Raw genomic sequence first — 26,534 nt, 5'->3', positions numbered from 1 at the left:
TGTGCTTCAGCTGTCCTCTAGCTGTGCTTCAGCTGTCCTCTAGCTGTGCTTCAGCTGTGCTTCAGCTGTCCTCTAGCTGTGCTTCAGCTGTCCTCTAGCTGTGCTTCAGCTGTCCTCTAGCTGTGCTTCAGCTGTCCTCTAGCTGTGCTTCAGCTGTCCTCTAGCTGTGCTCAGCTGTCCTTTAGCTGTGCTCCAGCTGTCCTCTACCTGTCCTCTAGCTGTGCTTCAGCTGTCCTCTAGCTGTGCTTCAGCTATCTTCTAGCTGTGCTTCAGCAATCCTCTAGCTGTCCTCTACCTATGCTTCAGCTATCTTCTAGCGGTGCTTCAGCTGTCCTCTAGCTGTGCTTCAGCTGTCCTCTAGCTGTGCTTCAGCTGTCCTCTAGCTGTGCTTCAGCTGTCCTCTAGCTGTGCTTCAGCGGTCCTCTAGCTGTGCTTCAGCGGTCCTCTAGCTGTCCTCTAGCTGTGCTTCAACTGTCCTCTAACTGTGCTTCAGCTGTCCTCTAGCTGTGCTTCAGCGGTCCTCTAGCTGTCCTCTAGCTGTGCTTCAACTGTCCTCTAACTGTGCTTCAGCTGTCCTCTAGCTGTGCTTCAACTGTCCTCCAACTGTGCTTCAGCTGTCCTCTAGCTGTGCTTCAGCTGTCCTCTAGCTGTGCTTCAGCATTCCTCTAGCTGTGCTTCAGCAGTCCTCTAGCTGTGCTTCAGCTGTCCTCTAGCTGTGCTTCAGCTGTCCTTCAGCTGTCCTCTAGCTGTGCTTCAGCTGTCCTCTAGCTGTGCTTCAGCTGTCCTCTAGCTGTGCTTCAGCTGTCCTCTAGCTGTGCTTCAGCTATCTTCTAGCTGTGCTTCAGCAATCCTCTAGCTGTCCTCTACCTATGCTTCAGCTATCTTCTAGCGGTGCTTCAGCTGTCCTCTAGCTGTGCTTCAGCTGTCCTCTAGCTGTGCTTCAGCTGTCCTCTAGCTGTGCTTCAGCTGTCCTCTAGCTGTGCTTCAGCGGTCCTCTAGCTGTGCTTCAGCGGTCCTCTAGCTGTCCTCTAGCTGTGCTTCAACTGTCCTCTAACTGTGCTTCAGCTGTCCTCTAGCTGTGCTTCAGCGGTCCTCTAGCTGTCCTCTAGCTGTGCTTCAACTGTCCTCTAACTGTGCTTCAGCTGTCCTCTAGCTGTGCTTCAACTGTCCTCCAACTGTGCTTCAGCTGTCCTCTAGCTGTGCTTCAGCTGTCCTCTAGCTGTGCTTCAGCTGTCCTTCAGCTGTCCTCTAGCTGTGCTTCAGCTGTCCTCTAGCTGTGCTTCAGCTGTCCTTCAGCTGTCCTCTAGCTGTGCTTCAGCTGTCCTCTAGCTGTGCTTCAGCTGTCCTCTAGCTGTGCTTCAGCAGTCCTCTAGCTGTGCTTCAGCTGTCCTCTAGCTGTGCTTCAGCTGTCCTTCAGCTGTCCTCTAGCTGTGCTTCAGCTGTCCTCTAGCTATGCTTCAGCTGTCCTCTAACTGGGCTTCAGCTGTCCTCTAGCTGTGCTTCAGCTGTCCTCTAGCTGTGCTTCAACTGTCCTCTAACTGTGCTTCAGCTGTCCTCTAGCTGTGCTTCAACTGTCCTCTAACTGTGCTTCAGCTGTCCTCTAGCTGTGCTTCAGCTGTCCTCTAGCTGTGCTTCAGCTGTCCTCTAGCTGTGCTTCAGCTGTCCTCTAGCTGTGCTTCAGCTGTCCTCTAGCTGTTCTGTGCTTCAGCTGTCCTCTAGCTGTGCTTCAGCAGTCCTCTAGCTGTGCTTCAGCTATCTTCTAGTGGTGCTTCAGCTGTCCTCTACCTGTGCTTCAGCTGTCCTCTAGCTGTGCTTCAGCAGTCCTCTAGCTGTGCTTCAGCTATCTTCTAGTGGTGCTTCAGCTGTCCTCTAGCTGTCCTCTAGCTGTGCTACAGCTGTCCTCTAGCTGTGCTTCAGCTGCCCTCTAGCTGTGCTTCAGCTGTCCTCTAGCTGTGCTTCAGCTGTCCTCTAGCTGTGCTTCAGCTGTCCTCTAGCTGTCCCCTAACTGTGCTTCAGCTGTCCTCTAGCTGTGCTTCAGCTGTCCTCTAGCTGTGCTTCAGCTATCTTCTAGCGGTGCTTCAGCTGTTCTCTATCTGTCCCCTAGCTGTGCTTCAGCAATCCTCTAGCGGTCCTCTACCTGTGCTTCAGCTGTCCTCTAGCTGTGCTTCAGCAGTCCTCTAGCTGTGCTTCAGCTATCTTCTAGCGGTGCTTCAGCTGTCCTCTAGCTGTGCTTCAGCTGTCCTCTAGCTGTGCTTCAGCTGTCCTCTAGCTGCCCTCTAGCTGTCCTCTAACTGTGCTTCAGCAGTCCTCTAGCTGTCCTCTAGCTGTGCTTCAGCTGTCCTCTAGCTGTCCTCTACCTGTCCTTCAGCTGTCCTCTACCTGTCCTTCAGCTGTCCTCTAACTGTGCTCTAGCTGTCCTCTACCTGTCCTCTAGCTGTGCTTCAGCTGTCCTCTAGCTGTGCTTCAGCTGTCCTCTAGCTGTGCTTCGGCTGTCCTCTAGCTGTGCTTCAGCTATCTTCTAGCGGTGCTTCAGCTGTTCTCTATCTGTCCCATAGCTGTGCTTCAGCAATCCTCTAGCTGTCCTCTACCTGTGCTTCAGCTGTCCTCTAGCTGTGCTTCAGCAATCCTCTAGCTGTCCTCTAGCTGTTCTTCAGCTGTCTTCTAGCTGTGCTTCAGCTGTCCTCTAGCTGTGCTTCAGCTGTCCTCTAGCTGTCCTCTAGCTGTGCCTCAGCTGTCCTCTAGCTGTGCTTCAGCTGTCCTCTAGCTGTGCTTCAGCTGTCCTCCAGCTGTCCTCTAGCTGTGCTTCAGCTGTCCTCTAGCTGTGCTTCAGCTGTCCTCTAGCTGTGCTTCAGCTGTCCTCTACCTGTCCTCTAGCTGTGCTTCAGCTGTCCTCTAGCTGTGCTTCAGCTATCTTCTAGCTGTGCTTCAGCAATCCTCTAGCTGTCCTCTAGCTGTGCTTCAACTGTCCTCTAACTGTGCTTCAGCTGTCCTCTAGCTGTGCTTCAACTGTCCTCTAACTGTGCTTCAGCTGTCCTCTAGCTGTGCTTCAGCTGTCCTCTAGCTGTGCTTCAGCTGTCCTCTAGCTGTGCTTCAGCTGTCCTCTAGCTGTGCTTCAGCTGTCCTCTAGCTGTTCTTCAGCTGTCCTCTAGCTGTTCTTCAGCTGTCCTCTAGCTGTGCTTCAGCAGTCCTCTAGCTGTGCTTCAGCTATCTTCTAGTGGTGCTTCAGCTGTCCTCTACCTGTGCTTCAGCTGTCCTCTAGCTGTGCTTCAGCAGTCCTCTAGCTGTGCTTCAGCTATCTTCTAGTGGTGCTTCAGCTGTCCTCTAGCTGTCCTCTAGCTGTGCTACAGCTGTCCTCTAGCTGTGCTTCAGCTGCCCTCTAGCTGTGCTTCAGCTATCCTCTAGCTGTGCTTCAGCTGTCCTCTAGCTGTGCTTCAGCTGTCCTCTAGCTGTCCTCTAACTGTGCTTCAGCTGTCCTCTAGCTGTGCTTCAGCTGTCCTCTAGCTGTGCTTCAGCTATCTTCTAGCGGTGCTTCAGCTGTTCTCTATCTGTCCCCTAGCTGTGCTTCAGCAATCCTCTAGCGGTCCTCTACCTGTGCTTCAGCTGTCCTCTAGCTGTGCTTCAGCAGTCCTCTAGCTGTGCTTCAGCTATCTTCTAGCGGTGCTTCAGCTGTCCTCTAGCTGTGCTTCAGCTGTCCTCTAGCTGTGCTTCAGCTGTCCTCTAGCTGCCCTCTAGCTGTCCTCTAACTGTGCTTCAGCAGTCCTCTAGCTGTCCTCTAGCTGTGCTTCAGCTGTCCTCTAGCTGTCCTCTACCTGTCCTTCAGCTGTCCTCTAGTTGTGCTTCAGCTGTCCTCTAACTGTGCTCTAGCTGTCCTCTACCTGTCCTCTAGCTGTGCTTCAGCTGTCCTCTAGCTGTGCTTCAGCTGTCCTCTAGCTGTGCTTCAGCTGTCCTCTAACTGTGCTTCAGCTATCTTCTAGCGGTGCTTCAGCTGTTCTCTATCTGTCCCATAGCTGTGCTTCAGCAATCCTCTAGCTGTCCTCTACCTGTGCTTCAGCTGTCCTCTAGCTGTGCTTCAGCAATCCTCTAGCTGTCCTCTAGCTGTTCTTCAGCTGTCTTCTAGCTGTGCTTCAGCTGTCCTCTATCTGTCCCCTAGCTGTGCTTCTGCAATCCTCTAGCTGTGCTTCAGCTGTCCTCTAGCTGTGCTTCAGCTGTCCTCTAGCTGTGCTTCAGCTGTCCTCTAGCTGTGCTTCAGCTTGCCTCTAGCTGTGCTTCAGCTTGCCTCTAGCAAGCTGCCTCTAGCTGTGCTTCAGCTTGCCTCTAGCTGTCCTCGAGCTGTCCTTTACCTGTCCTCTAGCTGTGCTTCAGCTGTCCTCTAGCTGTCCCCTAGCTGTGCTTCAGCTATCCTCTAGCTGTCCCCTAGCTGTGCTTCAGCTATCCCCCTGAAATCAATAATAAAATGACTATAAATCTATAGATGGTTATGTCTATTTTATGAAGCAATCCTCTTTCAATGTACCACATAGCAGCATTCGTCAGCCAAGACAACATTCAGCTTTACGGCCCACAATGCACCAACCAGTCTAGGACAGCAGACAAGCCCTAGATTCAGATAAGTTTCAGTATGTTGACCACGACAGCCTTTAGTTCTACTGTTTATTAAACATTGCTATGGAGATGACAATCCAACGTCAATAGTCCTGGCAAGTGTTTTTGTGGGTGTGTGTTTCTTCTTCTTCTTACGTAAGAGAGAAGGTTTTGATATGATCACCCATGTTCAAAGAGATCAAGATAAATCCAAATACTTGATTAAAACTCGATCTGTTTCCGTTTCCAAAGTAAATATTTACACCAATTAAACAAGCACAGAACAAACTGAAACTCAGCCAGATCATTAGGAATGAGTCGAATTCCTTCTTTTTCTTATGATAACTTTAGTAACAAAACACTGTACCGGTTCTCCAGAATGTGATGTGTTTTGCTATGTTCGACAGTGGGGTTTTAACACCCCAAATGAAGTACCAACACCTATTTCAATCCATTTCAAGCACTGGGGCAAACTTCTCTACCAGTTTGGGCTCAGGACAGCGCAGTCTTTCCTAGATTAATTTCCAGACAGGGGTGCAAAGGTCCCCAAAGCAACAAACACTTTTAAGTGGGAAGAAAGAGAACTAACTTTAGGCTACCTGAAAATAACTTTCAGCAAGGTATGCAGTCAAAATATTCTAAGATTTGTCCCATTAAATGATCAATGTGTTTGTAGTCTTTGCGTAGCACTAGGTGTGTTTTAGTGTATTTCCTAATAGAAGACTGTAGTGTAGTGTTGACCTTGTCCCAGGCGTAGGCTGAGGAAACAGGGATGTTGTTTCCCAGGATAGCTGCAACCCAGAGCTCTGGGGCCTGGAACTCTTTGCCCGTGACGCTGTCTCTGATCCAGCCTTCTAGGAGCAGAGACGCCTGGTGGACACAGCCCTGGAAGACAGAACAGAATATGGCCACGTCATTTAAACCTTTACATTGAAATATTAGGAAATATATAATTTTATATGAACGTTAAATTGACCTTTTCTATCGAAATATATACTGTATATGACGTTCCTCATCGAAAGCAATGAGGAAAATGTGAATCGAACTTACCTTCCTGAATTGATTACATTTAAATGGAATTGCCCCCAGCCCTGCCTCACCCTCCACATCAGCTGTAGTACATCCTCTCCTGGTGTGATGATCCCTCTCTTGATGAGCCTGATCAACTTCCTGTTCTCTTCTCCATCACTGGCCGGCCCTTGTTGTAACACCTTGCTTCCCATGTCAGGCATGTTTCCATGTTGTGGTTTGCTGTTTCTGTTTCCTTGTTGTGATGGAAAGGTAGTGTTGTTTTTGTTGTTATTGTCATCCCGGTGTTGTGTTGGAATGTCCTTACTGATCTGAGTGGTGCTGGTGGGTGGAGCCAGAGACGATGAGGGAGGAGCCACGGGCATTGGTACCAGGAAATACCTGGTGGTGTGCTGAGGGGTAGGCGTGGTGGCGATCCAAGGGAGTGTTTCCATGATAGCGGATCGTGTTGGAGGTTGTGTTCGAGGCGGCGCTACCTGAGATGTCTGGCTACTACCTTCTTGTTTGTCTCGGTTGTCGTGACTACCAGTAGAGCTGAACAAGTGGGAAGCGTGGCTCCCCTCCTGGCTGCCTGCGAGGCTCCTTTCTGAGGGAGCATGGCTAGAAGTGGTGGTTGATAAGGGGGAGATGTTCTGATCTCTCCCCGCCTGGGAGTGCTGTGTCTTGGGGTGCTGAGTCAGGGTCGGGCCCCTCCGGGTGCGGAGCTGGAGCTTGAAGTCGCTTTGCTTCTGGAGGATACCCAGCAGCCTCTTCTGACGCGACGCCAACGAGGTCAGCTGACCACGCAGCACTCCCTGCCGGAACGAGTCTGACGCTATCCTGCAGAAGAAGAAGAAGAGGAGAGGACGAGGAGGAGAAGGAAAGGAGGAAGGAGGAGAAGGAGGAAAGAGAAGGAAGAGGAAGACGAGGAGGAAGAAAGAGGAAAGGAAGGAGGAGGAGGAAGAGAACGAGGAGGAGGAAAGGAGGAAGGAGAATAAAGAGAAGGAAAGGAAGAAGGGGGAGAAGAAGAGGAGGAGAACGAGGAGGAAGAGGATGAAGAGAAGTTGAAGGAGAATAACTTATCCATACAACAAAGTATTTTAGGAATGTATCTAACCTTACGAGAGATGCTCAACTCTTCCCATAATAAACTCATAACTCATAATGAACCTTTACAGTACTGTGACCCTAATACATGTTGACCCCCACAGAGATACACTATATATACAAAAGTATGTGGACACCCCTTCAAATTAGTGGATTTGGCTATTTCAGCCACACCTGTTGACAGGTGTGGCTGAAAATCAACCACGCAGCCATGCTCCATAGACAAACATTGGCAGTAGAATGGTGTTACTGAAGAGCTCAGAGACTTTCAACGTGGCACCGTCGTAGGATGCCACCTTTCCAACAAGTCAGTTAGTCAAATTTCTGCCCTGCTAAAACTACCCCGGTCAACTGTAAGTGCTGTTATTGTGAAGTGGAAACTAGGAGCAACAATGTCTCAGCCGAACAGGACCACCAGTTGCTGAAGTGAGTAAAAATAGTATGTCCTCGTTTGAAACACTCCCTACTGAGTTCCTAACTGCCTCTGGAAGCAACGACAGCACAATAACTGTTTGTCGGGAGCTTCATGAATTGGGTTTCCATGGCCGAGCAACCGCACACAAGCCTAAAATCACCATGCGCAATACCAAGCGCTGGCTGGAGTGGTGTAAAAGTCGCTGGCATTGGACTCTGGAGCAGTGGAAACACGTTCTCTGGAGGGATGAATCACGCTTCACCATCTAGCTGCCTCTTTATAACGCACATTGTTGAAGAAAAGTTTCAAATTAAATCACACTGCCAGATTATAATGAGATTTAATGTTTTAATAATGAGGTTTTTATAATGAGTTTTATTTATTTATTTTCGTGATAACGATCTTGTCTCATCGCTGCATCTCCCCAACAGGCTCGGGAGAGGCGAAGGTCGAATCATGCTTCCTCCAAAACATGACCCACCAAACTTCACTTCTTACCACCCGCTCGCTTAACCTGGAAGCCAGCTCTACCAATGTGTCGGAGGAATCACCGTTCAACTGATGACCAGGGTCAGCCTGCAGGCGCCCGGCCCGCCACAAGGAGTCGCTAGAGCGCGATGAGCCAAGTAAAGCCCCCCCGGCCAAACCCTCCCCTAACCTGGACGACGCTGGGCCAATTGTGTGCCACACTATGGGACTCCCGTTCACAGCCGTTTGTGGGATCGAACCCCAGGCTGTAGTGACGCTGCAACATATGAGGTTTTATAATGAGGTTTCATAATTAAGAATTATTAATGATGAGGTTTAAGCTTTGCAAAATGCTTTCGTACGACAAGGTGGTCACCCTTTCTGTTCTTTAATTCTATGCACCCCACTGTTTTCTTTAGTCACTGACTCACCAATAAGCTGAGTCACACAGCAGAGCTTGATAAACATCACACTCAGGATGCTGGCATGTGTGTATGTGTGGGTGGGGTGTGTATGTGTGGGTGGGGTGTGTGTGTGTGGTTGGGGTGTGTGTGTGTGGATGGGGTGTGTGTGTGTACACAAAACGTGATAAACTTGAAACTCAAGATGTTGTGAAGCAATAGGAAGCAGTGTTGTTTCCAGACCTGTACTTCTTGGTGAGGTAATCTTTCTCTGCCTGCTGCTTCTCCAGCACGACATTCAAAACACTCTGGATCTCTGATAGCGCCATCGTCAATTTGTCTACAGGGAAATTTAAACAAATGAGTAGGTGAGGTGTCACAGAAAAGTTCTTAGGAATCATGTTAAAACCTCTTTTACAACAACAAAAACTTCCCAGCTCAGCGTAGGTTTTGGGGTGATGTTAAAGCCAGTGCTCTGACAAACTCTGAGCCAGGAGTAAAATCAACTCCTAAAAAGTTTATCTCAGCTGATAATCACGACAGTTTGAGGTAGCGCAAAGGAAAGATAGTGATGTCGCTCATTGACATTGTAACAAGCATGTGGAATAACCAACGCTCCAGAGAACCCCGGTGAATGTGACTGTACATCAAATGTTGCAATGGTAAAACATTTGAAATAATTGTCGCCTGACACCATCCCTTTGCCTACTCTTAATTGCCTAATATGTTGGCATGCATATTTTGCATATTTTGCATATTTTTTAACCAATTCTGAAGGTTGTTACAAGCATAATTTTGACAATATTAACATAACACACTCGTCACTCCCGTTGAACAACTCTAAATCGCTTTGGCAAAGTAGGTGTCAAGTCACTTGCTGATAAAGTTGTATTCAACTTTTGAAAGGTCTGTCATTTTCATCAAAGTTAACATAAGCCATCTAGATGCCTATAAATTGGGCAATTTGAAGGTATGCCCAATGTAGGAATCTTTATAAATGTCACGACCTTCTGCCGAAGTCGATGCCTCTCCTTGTTCGGGCGGTGTTCGGCGGTCGACATCGCCGGTCTTCTAGCCATCGCCGATCCATTTTTCATTTGTTTTGTCTCATTTCCCTCATTATGTGTTGTGTATTTAACCCTCTGTTCCCCCCATGTCTTTGTGTGGTATTGTTTATTGTAAGTGCTTGTGCACATTTGTTTGACTGGTGCACGTCGGGTTATTGTGCCCATATTTTGTATTTCGTATGCCGTTGGTTTTACTATTTTTTACTATGCTCTCCTGCGTCTGACTTCCCTGCTACCAGTTACGCACCCCTTACAATAAAGAGCAAGAGATACTGTTGCATGAAAGATTACAGATCAATCCATAAATAACAATGTGCGCTGTACAGGGAGTGAACATTTAATAAATAAAACGGAACATAATACAAAAGAAACACGAAACTGAAACAATAACGCCTGGGGAAGGAACCAAAGGGAGTGACATAAAGACGGCAGGTAATCAAGTAGGTGATGGAGTCCAGGTGAATGTCATTAGGCACTGATGCGCATGATGATAGTGACAGGTGTGCGCAATAATCAGCAGCCTTGTGGCCTAGAGGCTGGAGAGGGAGCACACGTGACAGAGCGAAATATCAAAACATTAATTTAAGCAGCTGCATGTGGAGCAGGACCCACTGACTCACTACATTGTTCTATTATCCAGACAGCTGCATGTGGAGCAGGTCCCACTGACTCACTACATTGTTCTATTATCCAGACAGCTGCATGTGGAGCAGGTCCCACTGACTCACTACATTGTTCTATTATCCAGACAGCTGCATGTGGAGCAGGACCCACTGACTCACTACATTGTTATATTATCCAGACAGCTGCATGTGGAGCAGGACCCACTGACTCACTACATTGTTCTATTATCCAGACAGCTGCACGTGGAGCAGGTCCCACTGACTCACTACATTGTTCTATTATCCAGACAGCTGCATGTGGAGCAGGTCCCACTGACTCACTACATTGTTCTATTATCCAGACAGCTGCTGGTCACTCTGAAATGATGAGGACAGCTCATGAGGACATCTGTTGACCTTAGTGGACTCTTATGACTAAAGAGGCTTCACGTATAGCTTTTCTTTGTACCTATGAGAGTAAAATGTATCTATTATTATCACTTATGGCGTTTTGTGGATATGAGCCCTGTTTTCCCGCCAGAACTATTGTTGAATAAACATAAAATAGACATATCAGGAGAGGTTTGTGTGAGAGAACATTTTGAAGGACTATTCAATCCTTGTGGTGTGTGATTTCAAGCCAATACTCAATGAAAGTGTCTCTGCGTCATTGTCAAGCCTCCTTAAGTTTGCCTTCGGCTGTTTTACCTGCATCCTCTGACTTATTTAATTTCCAGGTTGACATTTCCTCTTGTTTTCGCTCCACATCCTCCAGAGCCGTAGTTATAGCTTCAGAGGGATACAGCTAGAGAAAGAACATAAAAGGGGATCTTATTATACATATCAATGTTCCAATATTTTCTAATGACTAATTTTAAGCTGACTAAATTGCATTTGGATTACTGTTACAGTGCCATGTGGGTTAATTGGATTCATTCTGACATTTGAAGATGTTTTATTTATTTTTAATTTTGATTATTTGTGTATTTGTTGACATTTTACTGCATTGTAAGGAGCTAGTAACATAAGCATTTGGCTTCAAGCACTATAAAATCTGCTAAACTGTGTGCACAACCAATAAACTTTGATTTGACTAGACTAGACACAGAATCCAACCCAATGCTAGATAATTCTTACATTAAAACATGTTGTACTCGTTCAAATATTCTCTTTTTCTCTCAAAGAAATTCCTAAAGAACTAACTCTAATGTTAAACTAGTATTTATTCTCCAACTTTCAGAGGTGTGTACTGTATTTAGCTTTTACTGTCTCAGTGGTGCTGTCTTTCTGTCTGGGCTGAATGTCACCAGGCTGCCTGTCTGGTTCTCCGTCTCCTGGCTGTCCGTCTCTGTCTGTATCCCTGACACCTGTGTGTCTGGCTTTGTGCCTTTCCCAGTCGCCTTCACAGCAGAGACGGGCTGGGACAACTGGCTTCCTTCTGCTGCGACCCTCAGACCCAGACCTAGAGACACCACAACGCTCAGAGGGCCTCTCAGAGGGCGCAGAACTTCCTGAATGAATACATACCACATTCTCTCAGGTCATGGACAACTGATATTGTTAAGAGTTGCAGCTAACACTATGTCTCTTTATCAGGGTCAATTCAAAATGAAGACAGTCAATACAAAAAGTAAACTGATATTGTTACTTAATTATTGTAAAATGTTGTTTTTTTTTAAAATACATTTTCGATGACTTCTCAATACTCAAAATGATTTACATTTTAAATTCCAATAACTTCCTGAATTGACTGACCTCATTTGACCCCAACCCTGCTCTTTATGTACATGTTGTAAAGAGTGTTGTGTATCCATGTCTCATCTTAAATCAATATTATATTTATGATCAAAAAAGTGATGTTGTCAATTTTGACAACTGATAACAAATGCGTAAATCTGGACAGTAACAGCCGAATAGGATAACAAATTTAAAAAAAGCACTTCCAGCCTGTCAATCTGAGGCCTAAAAATATCCCATTGAACTTTTCGTCAACGTACCCTCTAATCAATATTGCAGCATCGTGGCCTGTACTATAAATATCTCAGGAGAGGCAGGCTGGGAATGTGCCTCTTACACACCTGGGTTCAAATACTATTTGAAATCATTCTATTGGTTTCATTGCAATAGGCAAGCTCAATCAAGCGCAGCTACAGTATTTTAAATGATTTCAAATAGTATTTGAAACCAGGTCTGCAAAAGATGAATGTTATGTACCTTGGTTACAGAGAGAAGGGGGTAGCTGCTACTCATCATGGTGACCGGATTATGAGCGAGTGGGTGTGTCGAAAGGAAAGTAATGGATGTGTGGATAGCAGTGGGTGTGTCGAAAGCGCTCTGCTATAGGTTAGACCAGGGTTTCCCAAACTCTGTCCTGCCCCCCCCCCCCCCAACACATTTAGTTTTTTGCTCTAGCACTACACAGCTGATTCAAATAACCAACTCATCATCAAGCTTTGATTATTTGAATCAGCTGTGTAGTGCTAGGGCCTAAAACAAAACATGGGGGCCCAGGCCCTAGTTTGGGAAACCCTGGGTTAGACGGTTTTGTTAAGCTGTGGGTTTTTTTTCTTCTTCCACTACCATACATAACATTGAGCTAGCATACCACGAGAGATTGAGACTACTGGATGAGTCTGAGTCGCATTTCACTGTTCGATTTTACACAAATAATCTTACATTTTCAGTTATAAAGCACTGATGATGGGTGTACTGTTGCTTCATGCATTGTATGCGTGTGCTTACTGTAACCGTCACCTTGATACTAGGTAGCTACTTCCCACGCCATTGCCGGACAGTAGTGCTTGTCAAGCGGGAGCATAGGGCACTGTGTCCCTGTGTTGTTGCCGTTTGAGTAGACTGTGCATGTGTCAAAGTGACATCTGGATGGTTAACAATATTAATTATTTATTGTGTAGGTTGCTGCCCTACTTGAAATAAAATCATGGGAGGGAAAAACATGGTCACGTTAGCTACCGCCGGCCACATGACCGTGCTACCAGGTAGGTAGTGATGGATTCTGTTAAAATGTAACATGTTTCATGTTAAACTGTAGTTTGTTTGTATCCTGTTTAGTGAATGATTACTGTGAGTATTAATGGAGTTTAGTCCATGAAACTGTGTGGATGCTAATTTAAAAAGGTTGACCTAATCAGATAAGAGGAAATTGCCTCGGATCAGAGAGCAGGGTCAGGCCGAGAACAGAAGATGGAGGGGTTGTGATTCTGACATCTGGCTAAACAAAGAGAGGACCATGGACATTCCACAGGGAAAAGGAGGGAAACTCATTGGGGTCATAAAATGTTTAGCTGGGAAGAGTATAAAATGTGTTGTGATCTTTCTAAATGTATGCGCTCAACTGACTGTATCCTTGGTTTTAAACACTTGAAACTTCTCTTGAGCTTTTGGTCTCAATTCCTTATTGCAAAGAGGTTGCAATAAAAAAAAATATTTTTAACACAAGCTTCCTACTGGGTATTAAGGTCAGATCTCAGGTCTCACCGGTGTACTGGTTGCTGGCTTATTGACTTGTCGTGCAACCCGATCAGCAACGCAAAACTGTCTTGAGTGGCAACAAATCTGCCCAATTAGTTGATTCGCTTTCCATACACCCACTTCTATCGACACACACACTGGCCCATACTCTGTTCACCATATTGGGCTGCAGCTACCCATACTTGTGTTTAGGTGCATCGCTAGGCTGCTCACGTTGGACAAAAGGGCCTGGGAATGTGGAGAGGAGTTGTTTGATGTCGTCGTGGCAGGCTAGGTCTACAGCGGTCTGGCCCAGAGCGTTTTTGTCTCGGGGGTTTGCGCCATACTGGAGAAGGAGCTGCGCTACCTGAGGGTCTCAACGAGGGGGGATGACATTTCAGCCTCACATTATCAAACAATATTGATAGAAATGTTGATGAAAAACACACTATTCACAAAAATAAAGGGCACTATATATTCAGACATGAAGTTGGGAATAACTTGGTGTTTGATTCTCAACAGGCATACAATACACATCCAAGTGTCAGTACATCATAATCAACGTGTGTGAGTCACTAAAGTCGGTCAATCGTATCAATCAGAGTATGTAGTGTACCTTGTAGTGTCCTGAGGCAGCAGCATCATGTAGAGGAGCGAGGCCCTCCAGACCTCTACTGGTAACATCAGCCCCAGCCTGCAGTAGCTCCTTGACCACAGCCTCGGAGCCTGCAGCACTGGCCTCATGCAGCGCCGTCCAGCCTGGCACACACACAGGCAGGTTACGATGCATTATAAGCATTCGTTGTCATTTACAAACAGTGATAAAAGCATAAAAGGATTGTGTAACTAATGGACATAGAGAAAGACACAACGCTAAAACAATAGTAAAAGAGGACTGGTTTCCCCAAAAAATATTGGGGATATGCTGGGGATCAGTTTGATTTTATATGAAATGGTTGTCATTTTTAAGTACTGTACTGGGGAACGAAAGCAACCATGGATCTGACCAGATATGTTTTGTAAATGTAATATTTTATTTTGATAGTTTTCTATTGATGTGTGTTTGTATTGTGCAGGGCTCATTTGAAAAAAAAAAGGACTTGGTTTCAATGACCCCCTGCTAAAAATAAAGGTGAATAAAAATGAAATAGTCTATATTGCCCTACCAAGCAAAAAGGCAGTAATTACTAATTTGGTCAAAAATGAGTTAATGTCATTTTTTTGCTACATTAAATACATGCTTAATCATGTGGACAAGTATCCTACCTCTAATGTATTGTGTTTTGGAGAAAACGGGGGTCATGTTAGCAGTAACTGTGAAACCAAGGTAAATAAAAGCCATATTTATCAGTTCCACGCTATGAGCAGTTACTGCCTTTTTGCTTGGTAGCACAATAATAGTCTGGTCTGTTACAAACCTGCGTGATCTATCTGATTGACATTTAGGCCTGCTTCCAGAAGGCCTCTCACTAGAGCCAGGTCTCCTTTCTTGCATGCCAGGTGAAGGTGGCTCTCTCCCATACCGTTTCTCTTGTGGAGATTCCTCAAGGGAATCTTTGTGTCAGGCATGGGACCTACTGATAAAACATTGATAGAAAGATGAGCATATAAATAAAATATGTATGAAATATAAATAAAATATGATTGATCAAGGTGACAACAATGGGAAAGTCATAGACAAAGAATTATGTAAGACGTTCTATTTGATATACTATTTTATTTTACTATCTGTTTGCCATACATATTTGGATATTGACCAAGTTATTATCATTTTGGCTCTGTATGCCAACTTTCAGCAGACTTCCAGCTTTAATTTGAGGGTATTTACATCCAAATCAGGTGACCGGTGTAGGAATTACAGCATTTTTTATATGTGGTCCCCTCTTTTAAGGGACCAAAAGTAATTTGCTGCTCAGCTGTTCCATGGCCAAGTGTGTGTTATTCCCCCATTAGTTCATTTACAAGTAAGCGGATAAAATGTCTAGAGTTGATTTCAAGTGTGACATTTGCATTTGGAATCTGTTGCTGTTTAACCCTCAATATGAAGGCCAAACAGCTGTCACTGCCAGTGAAGCAAGCCATCATTAGGTTGAAAAATCAAAACAAACCGATCAGAGAGATAGCAAAACCATTAGGTGTGGCCAAACGTATTTTATTTATTTAACTACCCTAACCCGGACGACGCTGGGACAATTGTGCACCGCCCTATGGGACTCCCAATCACTGCCGGTTGTGATACAGCCTGGACTAAAACAAGGGTCTGTAGTGACGCCTCTAACACTGAGATGCAGTGTCTTAGACCGCTGTGCCACTCGGGAGCCCCAAATCAACTATTTGGTACATTCTTAAAAAGAAACAACGTACTGGTGAGCTCAGGAACACCAAAAGGCCCGGAAGACCACGGAAAACAACTGTTCTTCCCTGGTGAAGAAAAACCCCTTCACAACAGTTGGCCAGATCAAGAAAACCATCAAGGAGGTAGGCGTATCTGTGTCAAAGTCAACATTCAATAGAAGACCAAGATGTAAACAAGATGGTTTACCACAAGATGTAAACCACTGGTAAGCCTCAAAAACAGGAAGACCAGATTAGAGTTTGTCAAACAACATCTAAAAAAAACTGTTCAGTTCTGGAACAACATCCTATTGACAGACGAGACAAAGATCAACTTGTACCAGAATGATGGGAAGAGAAGAGTATGGAGAAGGGAAGGAGCTGCTCATGATCCGAAGCATACCACCTCATCTGTGAAGCATGGTGGAGGTAGTGTTATAGGATGGGCATGTATGGCTGCCAATGGAGCTGGTTCCCTTGTATTTATTGATGATGTGACTGCTGACAAAAGCAGTAGGATGAATTCTGAAGTGTTTAGCGCTATATTATCTGCTCAGATTCAGCCAAATGCTTCAAAACTCATTGGACGGCGCTTCACAGTGCAGATGGACAATGACCCGAAGCATACTGCGAAAGCAGCCCAATACTTTTTTAAGACAAAGAATTTGAATGTTTTGCAATGGCCAAGTCAATTACTTGACCTGAATCTAATTGAGCATGCAGTTCACTTGCTGAAGGCAAAACGCCCCAAGAACAAGCAGGAACTGAAGACAGCTGCAGTAAAGGCCTGGCAGAGAATCACCAGGGAAGAAACCGAGCATCTGGTGATGTCTATGGGTTCCAGTCTTCAGGCAGTCATTGACTGCAAAGGATTTGCAACTAAGTATTAAAAGTCACAATTTAATTTATGATCATGTTAGTTTGTCCAATTACTTTTTGAGCCCCTAAAATTGTGGGGACCACATAAAAAGTGCTGTAATTCCTACACCGTTCACCCGATTTGGATGTAAATATCCTCAAATTAACTTTAATCTCAACCTTGATAGTCAAATCCATTGTGTGGATTTGTACAGAGCCAAAATAATAATAACTTGGTCAATGTGCAACAATTTATGGACCTGACTGTATTTATGAATCAAATGAACAATGTTGAAAAAGTGAATCTATTCATAAATACAATATTCCAATACCTGAACTAGACGAGGTATCAGCACCACCTGTTGTGTAACTAGTACTGATGTTTTGCGATGCCCAAGGGTTTGGCTTTGGCTTTGGTTTCAACAACAGCTTGGCCTGCCTCTTGCCAGGTCTGGCTCTACTGCTCTTGGCTTTCCTCTTGTGTTGACTACAGCTGTTGTGCCGTTTGGCGCTGCCCGTATCACTTTGCATAGTGTTCATCTCTGGTTCATCTTCCTTCACACCGTCTTTAGCTTGGCAGCTATCTAAAGCGGGTAACAGGCTAGTGGAGTCTTCCATTACAGTAGTAGTATATCCATTACCATTAATCTCACACGCCTCAGAGTAATCTATTAATGTATCTAAAGTCTCAACTTCAGCCCCGGGGGTTTGGTTTTCTACTTCTCTCACTTGATCTTGGATGGAAACAATTGTCGCTTCTGAATCAAGTTGAACATGAGCTTTTGCCACCTCCTCCTTTTCAACTTGTCCCAGATCATTGTTCTTTGTCTCCGCTTGGTCCAGCTCAGAGACCACGGTGCAGTCAGAGTCAACGAAGCTGTCAGCACCATTGTCTTTATTGTCCGAATACAAAGTCTTGTCAGTAGAAGAAGCATCCGGGTCTCTAGACTCTCTGTGTGTTACAGAGCCTCCCTCACGATGTCCACCATCAATATGACATCTCTCACCATCTCTACCAGTCACAGCAGCCGTGGTCTCTCTCTCCAGTCTGTCTCCAATCAGCTGGAGATGGAGACCAGTGCATTTTAGCAGGTTGGCTTGTAAACCAACATCTGATCCAATGGGAGAAGCTTTGGGGATTTGACTTGCTCTCTGCATAAACAGTGTATCGATATTGGTCTCTGCACATTCTGATATCCCCACAGTGCCGTGGAGCTCCTCAGCCACTAGGAGAGATGGTGAGCTAGTGTTGCAAGAGCCAAGATATTCATCATTATCATCCTTCATCGCTGATGGTGCCTCTACTGGTTGTGTCTGCTTCTCGTCAACAATGGAAGCTTGTCTTGTGACATCCAGGTGTATTGTTGTTGTAACGTCTGAATGAGGTGGAAGAAGAGACACGCTACACTGCTCCTCCAAGTCTTCCTTGGACAGGAGACCATTGTCTAGCTTACACTGATCATCAATATATGGAGATGATGTCCCAGCCACACAGGCATTCACAGCGTCGGTGGTTTCCAAAGGGACAGGTGCTTTGGACAGGGACAGGTGTTCAACAAGTAAGACGTTGTCTATAAGGGTACAGCAGGTGTCATCCTGGTCCATTAGGCTAAGGTCAACCTCTACCGCAGATCTGGTGTTGTCCATGGGGTCAATCTCTGGCCGAGCAGGTCGGTGGGTGAGGGTGACCTTTGACTTATCGGTGGAGATGCTGTTTCTTGTGGCATCCAATCCAGCTAGCCGCACTAAGGCTTCAGGACATGTATTCTGGTCAGGGTTTTGACTGGTTTCCTCTGCCCAGGTAGTGTTATTGTGTTGGTATCCGTCAGCACTCGTTGTTGGGTTAAAATTGAAATATTCACCTAGATTGAACCCTGCTTCGTATGTGTAGTCAGTATACTGGGAAAGATGCCCCTCTTGAATTAGAGTTAGCTCCTCTCTCTGGCAATGGTCAGTATGCTGGGAGAGATTCCTATCTAGAGTGATCTCCTCTCTCTGGCTCTGACAATGGTCAGTATGCTGGCAGAGATTCCTATCTAGAGTGATCTCTCTCTGGCAGTGGTCAGTATGCTGGGAGAGATTCCTATCTAGAGTGATCTCCTCTCTCTGGCTCTGACAATGGTCAGTATGCTGGGAGATATTCATATCTAGAGTGATCTCCTCTCTCTGGCAGTGGTCAGTATGCTGGGAGAGATTCCTGTCTGGAGTGATCTCCTCTCTCTGGCTCTGGCAGTGGTCAGTATGCTGGGAGAGATTCCTGTCTAGAGTGATCTCCTCTCTCTGGCTCTGGCAGTGGTCAGTATGCTGGGAGAGATTCCTATCTAGAGTGATCTCCTCTCTCTGGCAGTGGTCAGTATACTGGGAGAGATTCATATCTAGAGTGATCTCCTCTCTCTGGCAGTGGTCAGTATGCTGGGAGAGATTCCTATCTAGAGTGATCTCCTCTCTCTGGCTCTGACAATGGTCAGTATGCTGGCAGAGATTCCTGTCTAGAGTAATCTCCTCTCTCTGGCTCTGACAATGGTCAGTATGCTGGGAGAGATTCCTATCTAGAGTGATCTCCTCTCTCTGGCTCTGGTCAGTATGCTGGGAGAGATTCCTGCCTAGAGTAGTCTCCTCTCTCTGGCAGAGATTCCTGTCTAGAGTAGTCTCCTCTCTCTGGCAGTGGTCAGTATGCTGGCAGAGATTCCTATCTATAGTGATCTCCTCTCTCTGGCAATGGTCAGTATGCTGGGAGAGATTCATATCTAGAGTGATCTCCTCTCTCTGGCTCTGGCCGTGGTCAGTATGCTGGGAGAGATTCCTATCTAGAGTGATCTCCTCTCTCTGGCTCTGGCAGTGGTCAGTATGCTGGGAGAGATTCCTATCTAGAGTGATCTCCTCTCTCTGGCAGTGGTCAGTATACTGGGAGAGATTCCTATCTAGAGTGATCTCCTCTCTCTGGCAGTGGTCAGTATACTGGGAGAGATTCCTATCTAGAGTGATCTCCTCTCTCTGGCAGTGGTCAGTATGCTGGGAGAGATTCCTATCTAGAGTTATCTCCTCTCTCTGGCTCTGACAGTGGTCAGTATGCTGGGAGAGATTCCTGTCTAGAGTGATCTCCTCTCTCTGGCAGAGATTCCTGTCTAGAGTAGTCTTCTCTCTCTGGCTCTGGCAGTGGTCAGTATGCTGGGAGAGATTCCTATCTAGAGTGATCTCCTCTCTCTGGCAGTGGTCAGTATGCTGGGAGAGATTCCTATCTAGAGTGATCTCCTCTCTCTGGCAGTGGTCAGTATGCTGGGAGAGATTCCTATCTAGAGTGATCTCCTCTCTCTGGCAGTGGTCAGTATGCTGGGAGAGATTCCTATCTAGAGTTATCTCCTCTCTCTGGCTCTGACAGTGGTCAGTATGCTGGGAGAGATTCCCATCTTGAGCTAGAGTTAGCTCCTCTGAGGATTTTGTAATTTCCTGCTTTTCTGTGTTCCATTCCTTTCCTTCCTCTTTTCCTTTGAAATCTGCTGTCTCCAGCAGGAAACCTGCGCTTTGACTTCTCAACACAACCGAATCAACAGAGTCATGAAGACTTCCTGTTGTCGCCTGACCATTTCCTGTCTGGGCCGCCAATAGAACACTGTCCAGGTCAAACGGGTTGCTCTGCAGGAGCAAATCAAAGATATCCTTCCGTTTGGTGGTGATGCGTTTAATGACTTTTCTAGGTGTGGATGTGTCTGATAAAATGGCGTGATTAGGCCTTGAGTCTTCTTCCTCTGCCTGTTCCTCCAGGTTCCTCTTCATAGCTGGTGCTGTAGACCGCGTCCCATCCTGGACAGAAGGTAGTGGACGGTTTGGACCAGTAGAGCCATCACCATGAGGCTCCTCTTTCTCTCCCAAGACCCCTGCAACTTGAGCACAAAACACCTAATTAAAAAAATAATAATAATAATAGATGGTTTGGTAGAACCAAAAAACCCCTACAGGATGGGCATCTCAAATGGTGCAGAACACCTTAATAATAAGTCTGTCCAACAATGAATTTATCACCGCCGTTCAGGAGTGGGGAAAAAGGTTAAGCATTGTAGGTGTCAAGTGTTGTGTTTAACTGCAGAAAATGGCCACCATTTGACGAAGCAACATGTCAACTTTAATAGCAAATTAGCACTTTATAATTTCAGGATGATCTCTTAACGTGAACAAGTATTATGATACATTAGAAGGAGAAACGTTGAACGTGAGCTTACAAATAAATAAGATACTTTGTTACACTTTTACCAAAAATTATTTAATTGTACCAGCTACTACTGTAGCTACTCTACAAAATAATTATACAAATTATACAATATATTATCCCAATGTCACAAACATATTAACACATCAAAAATGTTTAAAGGTATTCTTTGTGAAAAAATAACTTGGAGAAAATATACTCAACAAACATGCACATAATCCTTAAAAACTAAACACAAGATAAAACTGAATTAATTTAAAAAACCTTTGAATCCAATATGATCAACATTCACAAGACTGAGAAAGGTTTTTGCTACAGTTTCAACTGGGACAATAGACGAAACACGACAACAAATGTGATGTCATAGACAAAATACAACAATAAATGTGATGTCATAGACAAAACACAACAACGAGTGTGACGTCATAGACGAAACACAACAACAAGTGTGATGTCATAGACGAAACAACAACAAATGTGATGTCATAGACAAAACACAACAACAAGCTATAATTCAGCTCAACCAGAGTCCTCCCTGCTCCTCACAGCTCCCTCTCTGTAGAACTCCAGCGTGGTTTCATGAGTCCAGTCTTCTGTTTCGTCCGACGAGATGTAAAAAACCTCTCCTGTGTAGTCAACGGTCTCGTCACTCTCGCTGTCACTAATAGCAACACTGTCCTCTCCTTGTACCTCTGGATCAGGGTTGGGGACATAGAGCGGACTCCTTCTCCTCAGGACCTCTGGGATTGGTTGGGTGCGAGGAGGAGGAGGAGAGGTTCTTCTGGTGGCCAGGTCTGTATGGGGACCATAGAAATCGAATCACTAGAAACGACAAAGCCCTGACCAATATTGATTTTTTTTCATGCTTATTTTGTATATTTTTTAAATGTTCTCCCCAATTTCGTGGTATCCAATTGGTAGTTACAGTCTTGTCTCATCGCTGCAACTCCAGTACGGATTCGGGAGAGGCGAAGGTCGAGGGCCCTCTGAAACACAACCCAACCAAGCCGCACTGCTTCTTGAAACAATGCCTGCTTAACCCAGAAGCCAGCCACACTGTGTCGGAGGAAACACCATATCCCTGGCGACCGTGCCAGCGCGCATGCGCCCGGCCCGCCACAGGAGTCGCTAGAGCGTGATGGGACAAGGACATCCCTGCTGGCCAAACCCTCACCCTAACCCGGACGATGCTGGGTCAATTGTGCGCCGCAACCATGGGTCTCCCGGTCGCGGCCGGCTACGACAGAGCCGGCCAGGATCTCTAGTGGCACAGATCTTTAGTGCCTTAGACCACTGTGCCACTCGGGAGGCCTGACCAAAAGTGATTTGATTGGTGGGTACACTCAATGGAGAATGCTAAGAATATCCGTTCTAGTAATGCTAGTTCTATGATGGGGACTAGTACAGGGAAGAGTACATGACTGTACTACAGGGGGCTATGAGAACCAGTCTTCATATGTATTGGACAGAGAGAGAGACAGGAGGTGATAGAAACGGCCCTACAACCAATACAGCCCAACCTACAGCAGCCCTACAGCAGCCCTACAGCAGCCCTACAGCAGCTCCATATCCCTACAGCAGCCCTACATCACCACAGCAGCTCTACATCACTACAGCAGCCCTACATCACCACAGCAGCCCTACATCCCTATATCCCTACAGCAGCTCCACATCACTACAGCAGCTCTTCATCACCACAGCAGCCCTACATCACTACAGCAGCAGCCCTACATCACTACAGCAGCAGCCCTACATCACTACTGCAGCCCTACATCACCACAGCAGCCCTACATCACCACAGCAGCCCTACATCACCACAGCAGCCCTACATCACCACAGCAGCCCTACATCACATTTACATTTTAGTCATTTAGCAGACGCTCTTATCCAGAGCGACTTACAGTAGTGAATGCATACATTTCAATTCATTTCATACATTTTTTCCCCCCGTACTGGCCTCACGTGGGAAACGAACCCACAACCCTGGCGTTGCAAACACCATGCTCTACCAACTGAGCCACAGGGAGGCATATCACTACAGCCCTACATCACTAAAGCCCTACATCACTACAGCCCTACATGACTACAGCAGCCCTACATGACTACAGCCCTACATCACTAAAGCCCTACATCACTACAGCCCTACATGACTACAGCAGCCCTACATGACTACAGCCCTACATGACTACAGCAGCCCTACATGACTACAGCCCTACATGACTACAGCCCTACATGACTACAGCAGCCCTACATCACTACAGCCCTACATGACTACAGCAGCCCTACATGACTACAGCCCTACATCACTACAGCAGCTCTACATCACTACAGCCCTACATCACTACAGCCCTACATGACTACAGCAGCCCTACATCACTACAGCAGCCCTACATGACTACAGCCCTACATCACTACAGCAGCCATACATGACTACAGCAGCCCTACATCACTACAGCAGCCCTACATCACTACAGCCCTACACGACTACAGCCCTACATGACTACAGCCCTACATGACTACAGCCCTACATCACTACAGCAGCCCTACATCACTACAGCAGCTCTACATCACTATAGCCCTACATCACTACAGCAGCTCTACATCACTACAGCAGCCCTACATCACTACAGCAGCCCTACATCACTACAGCAGCCCTACATCACTACAGCAGCCCTACATCACTACAGCAGCCCTACATCACTACAGCAGCCCTACATCACTACAGCAGCTCTACATCACTACAGCCCTACATCACTATATCCCTACAGCAGCCCTACATCCCTACAGCAGCCCTACATCACTACAGCCCAACATCACTACAGCAGCCCTACATCACTATATCACTACAGCAGCCCTACATCACTACAGCCCTACATCACTACAGCAGCCCTACATCACTACAGCCCAACATCACTACAGCCCTACATCACTATATCACTACAGCAGCCCTACATCACTACAGCAGCCCTACATCACTACAGCAGCCCTACATCACTACAGCAGCCCTACATCACTACAACTCAAGTAAAAGTTACCCAGTAAAATCCTACTTGAGTAAAAGTCTAGTTGGTTTTAAATGTACTTAAGTATTAAAAGTAAAAGTATAAATAATTTAAAATGTCTTACATTTAGCAAACCCGACGACACAATTTTCTTGTTTTTTTTAATTTACAGATAGCCAGGGTCACAGCTCAACACTCAGACATAATTTACAAACAAAGCATTTGTGTTTAGTGAGTCCATCAGATCAGAGACAATAGGAACGACCAGGGATATTCTCTTGATAAGTGTGTGAATTGGACCTTTTTCCTATCCAGCTAAGCATTCAAAATGTAACGAGTACTTTTGGGTGTCAGGGAAACCGTAAATACATTATTTTCTTTAGGAATGTAGTGGAGTAAAAGTTGTCAAAAATATAAATAGTAAAGTAAAGTACAGATACCCCGAAAAACGAGATAAGTATTACTTAAAAGTATTTTTACTAAAGTACTTTACACCACTGCTACAGCCCAACAACACTACAGCCCATACATTCTACAGCCCTACATCACTACAGCAGAACTACAGCCCAACAACACTACAGCAGCACTACAGCCCTACATCACTACAGCCCTACATCACTACAGCCCATACATTCTACAGCCCATACATTCTACAGCCCTACATCACTACAGCCCTACATCACTACAGCAGAACTACTGCCCAACAACACTACAGCAGCACTACAGCCCTACATCACTACAGCCCATACATAGACATGCCAGTTTTCACAGAGACACGCAGACACCTGGTTCAAATACCTTTAGTAGAGGTTGTTGTGTCTCTCTGCTGCTCAGTGTTGCTGGTTTCAGACCTGGTTGGTGTGTCTCTCTGCTGGTCAGTGTTGCTGGTTTCAGGCCTGGTTGTTGTGCGTCTATACTGGTCAGTGTTGCTGGTTTCAGACCTGGTTGTTGTGCGTCTCTGCTGGTCAGTGTTGCTGGTTTCAGACCTGGTTGATGCGAGTCTCTGCTGGTCAGTGTTGCTGGTTTCAGACCTCTTTGGTGTGAGTCTCTGCTGGTCAGTGTTGCAGGTTTCAGACCTGGTTGTTGTGCATCTCTGCTGGTCAGTGTTGCTGGTTTCAGACCTGGTTGTTGCGTGTCTCTGCTGGTCAGTGTTGCAGGTTTCAGACCTGGTTGTTGTGCGTCTCTGCTGGTCAGTGTTGCTGGTTTCAGACCTGGTTGTTGTGCACCTCTGGTCAGTGTTGCTGGTTTCAGACCTGGTTGTTGCGTGTCTCTGCTGGTCTGTGTTGCAGGTTTCAGACCTGGTTGTTGCGTGTCTCTGCTGGTCTGTGTTGCAGGTTTCAGACCTGGTTGGTGTGAGTCTCTGCTGGTCAGTGTTGCTGGTTTCAGACCTGGTTGATGCGCGTCTCTGCTGGTCAGTGTTGCTGGTTTCAGACCTGGTTGGTGTGAGTCTCTGCTGGTCAGTGTTGCAGGTTTCAGACCTGGTTGTTGTGCATCTCTGCTGGTCAGTGTTGCTGGTTTCAGACCTGGTTGTTGCGTGTCTCTGCTGGTCAGTGTTGCTGGTTTCAGACCTGGTTGATGCGAGTCTCTGCTGGTCAGTGTTGCTGGTTTCAGACCTGGTTGGTGTGAGTCTCTGCTGGTCAGTGTTGCAGGTTTCAGACCTGGTTGTTGTGCATCTCTGCTGGTCAGTGTTGCTGGTTTCAGACCTGGTTGTTGCGTGTCTCTGCTGGTCAGTGTTGCAGGTTTCAGACCTGGTTGTTGTGCGTCTCTGCTGGTCAGTGTTGCTGGTTTCAGACCTGGTTGTTGTGCGTCTCTGCTGGTCAGTGTTGCTGGTTTCAGACCTGGTTGTTGCGTGTCTCTGCTGGTCTGTGTTGCAGGTTTCAGACCTGGTTGTTGCGTGTCTCTGCTGGTCTGTGTTGCAGGTTTCAGACCTGGTTGTTGTGCGTCTCTGCTGGTCAGTGTTGCTGGTTTCAGACCTGGTTGTTGCGTGTCTCTGCTGGTCTGTGTTGCAGGTTTCAGGCCTGGTTGTTGCGTGTCTCTGCTGGTCTTTGTTGCAGGTTTCAGACCTGGTTGGTGTGCGTCTCTGCTGGTCAGTGTTGCTGGTTTCAGACCTGGTTGTTGCGTGTCTCTGCTGGTCAGTGTTGCTGGTTTCAGACCTGGTTGTTGCGCGTCTCTGGTCAGTGTTGCAGGTTTCAGACCTGGTTGGTGTGCGTCTCTGCTGGTCAGTGTTGCTGGTTTCAGACCTGGTTGTTGTGTCTCTCTGCTGGTCAGTGTTGCTGGTTTCAGACCTGGTTGTTGTGCGTCTCTGGTCAGTGTTGCTGGTTTCAGACCTGGTTGTTGTGTCTCTCTGCTGGTCAGTGTTGCTGGTTTCAGACCTGGTTGTTGTGCGTCTCTGGTGATATCTCTCCTGGTCAGTGCTGGTCTGGTCTGCCTGAACTGGTAACCTCCTGAGCTTCCTCCCTGTTCCACTTCGGGACGGGCTGAGTTGGGACGAGTCTGCAGGTCGTTTAGTTGGTACTATGCCAAACAGAACAGAACAGGACAGGGGTGAGTTTCCTGGAAGCTTTGTAGGACTAAGATCACCTTGTCACTGGACCAAAAATGACAGCGTTACAAAGCTTTTAGGAAACTCACCCAAGCCTAGAACAATATAGCTTTACCATGAAATAATATAGACAACAGCAAAACATTTGGTAGAAACCTAAACCAAAGAAACAACAGAATAACATGTCTTTGTTTATGGACAGGTCCAGACCTGCTAGTGCCTTTCTCTTGTTATTGGGGATGTTTTTCTCCATGAGTTTAATCAGACAGGGTTCTGTGGTGTTGCTATAGGCTGTCTGTCCGTCATTGTTCTTCAGTAGAGGGTCTGCCCCGTGCCTCAACAGCAACTCTGCTATCTGGGACACACAAAGCAAAACACAGCTGACCTAGTATGCATTTACAGAGGTAACACTCACACGTGCAAACACAGAGCTGGGCCGATAAACTACATTTTTTTGACACCGATCAAACTGAC

At 46.3% G+C, this 26,534-nt stretch overlaps 1 protein-coding gene across 7 annotated transcripts in view; it reads right to left on the bottom strand.

Moving 5' to 3' along the window:
- The window catches only part of LOC115200550 (uncharacterized), a 44,776-nt gene that overhangs the window by 3,342 nt on the left and 14,900 nt on the right, over window positions 1–26,534 (bottom strand). For 3 of the 7 annotated variants that reach the window (XM_029763696.1, XM_029763702.1, XM_029763698.1), the window contains 11 exons: window positions 26,271–26,415; window positions 24,317–26,032; window positions 16,645–20,193; window positions 14,539–14,697; window positions 13,737–13,879; window positions 13,355–13,487; window positions 10,916–11,160; window positions 10,358–10,454; window positions 8,224–8,320; window positions 5,682–6,429; window positions 5,323–5,466 (listed from right to left, as the gene is read on the bottom strand). In XM_029763696.1, the coding sequence (XP_029619556.1) occupies window positions 5,323–5,466; window positions 5,682–6,429; window positions 8,224–8,320; window positions 10,358–10,454; window positions 10,916–11,160; window positions 13,355–13,487; window positions 13,737–13,879; window positions 14,539–14,697; window positions 16,645–20,193; window positions 24,317–26,032; window positions 26,271–26,415 (7,176 nt within the window). The remainder of the gene's footprint in view (window positions 1–5,322; window positions 5,467–5,681; window positions 6,430–8,223; window positions 8,321–10,357; window positions 10,455–10,915; window positions 11,161–13,354; window positions 13,488–13,736; window positions 13,880–14,538; window positions 14,698–16,644; window positions 20,194–24,316; window positions 26,033–26,270; window positions 26,416–26,534) is intronic. The other 4 variants (XM_029763703.1, XM_029763700.1, XM_029763701.1 and 1 more) reach the window with 4 other exon arrangements.

Source organism: Salmo trutta, chromosome 9 (assembly GCF_901001165.1).
Source record: "Salmo trutta chromosome 9, fSalTru1.1, whole genome shotgun sequence".
NCBI classification, from domain to species: domain Eukaryota; kingdom Metazoa; phylum Chordata; class Actinopteri; order Salmoniformes; family Salmonidae; genus Salmo; species Salmo trutta.
This window is presented reverse-complemented; position numbering and strand designations above follow the sequence as displayed.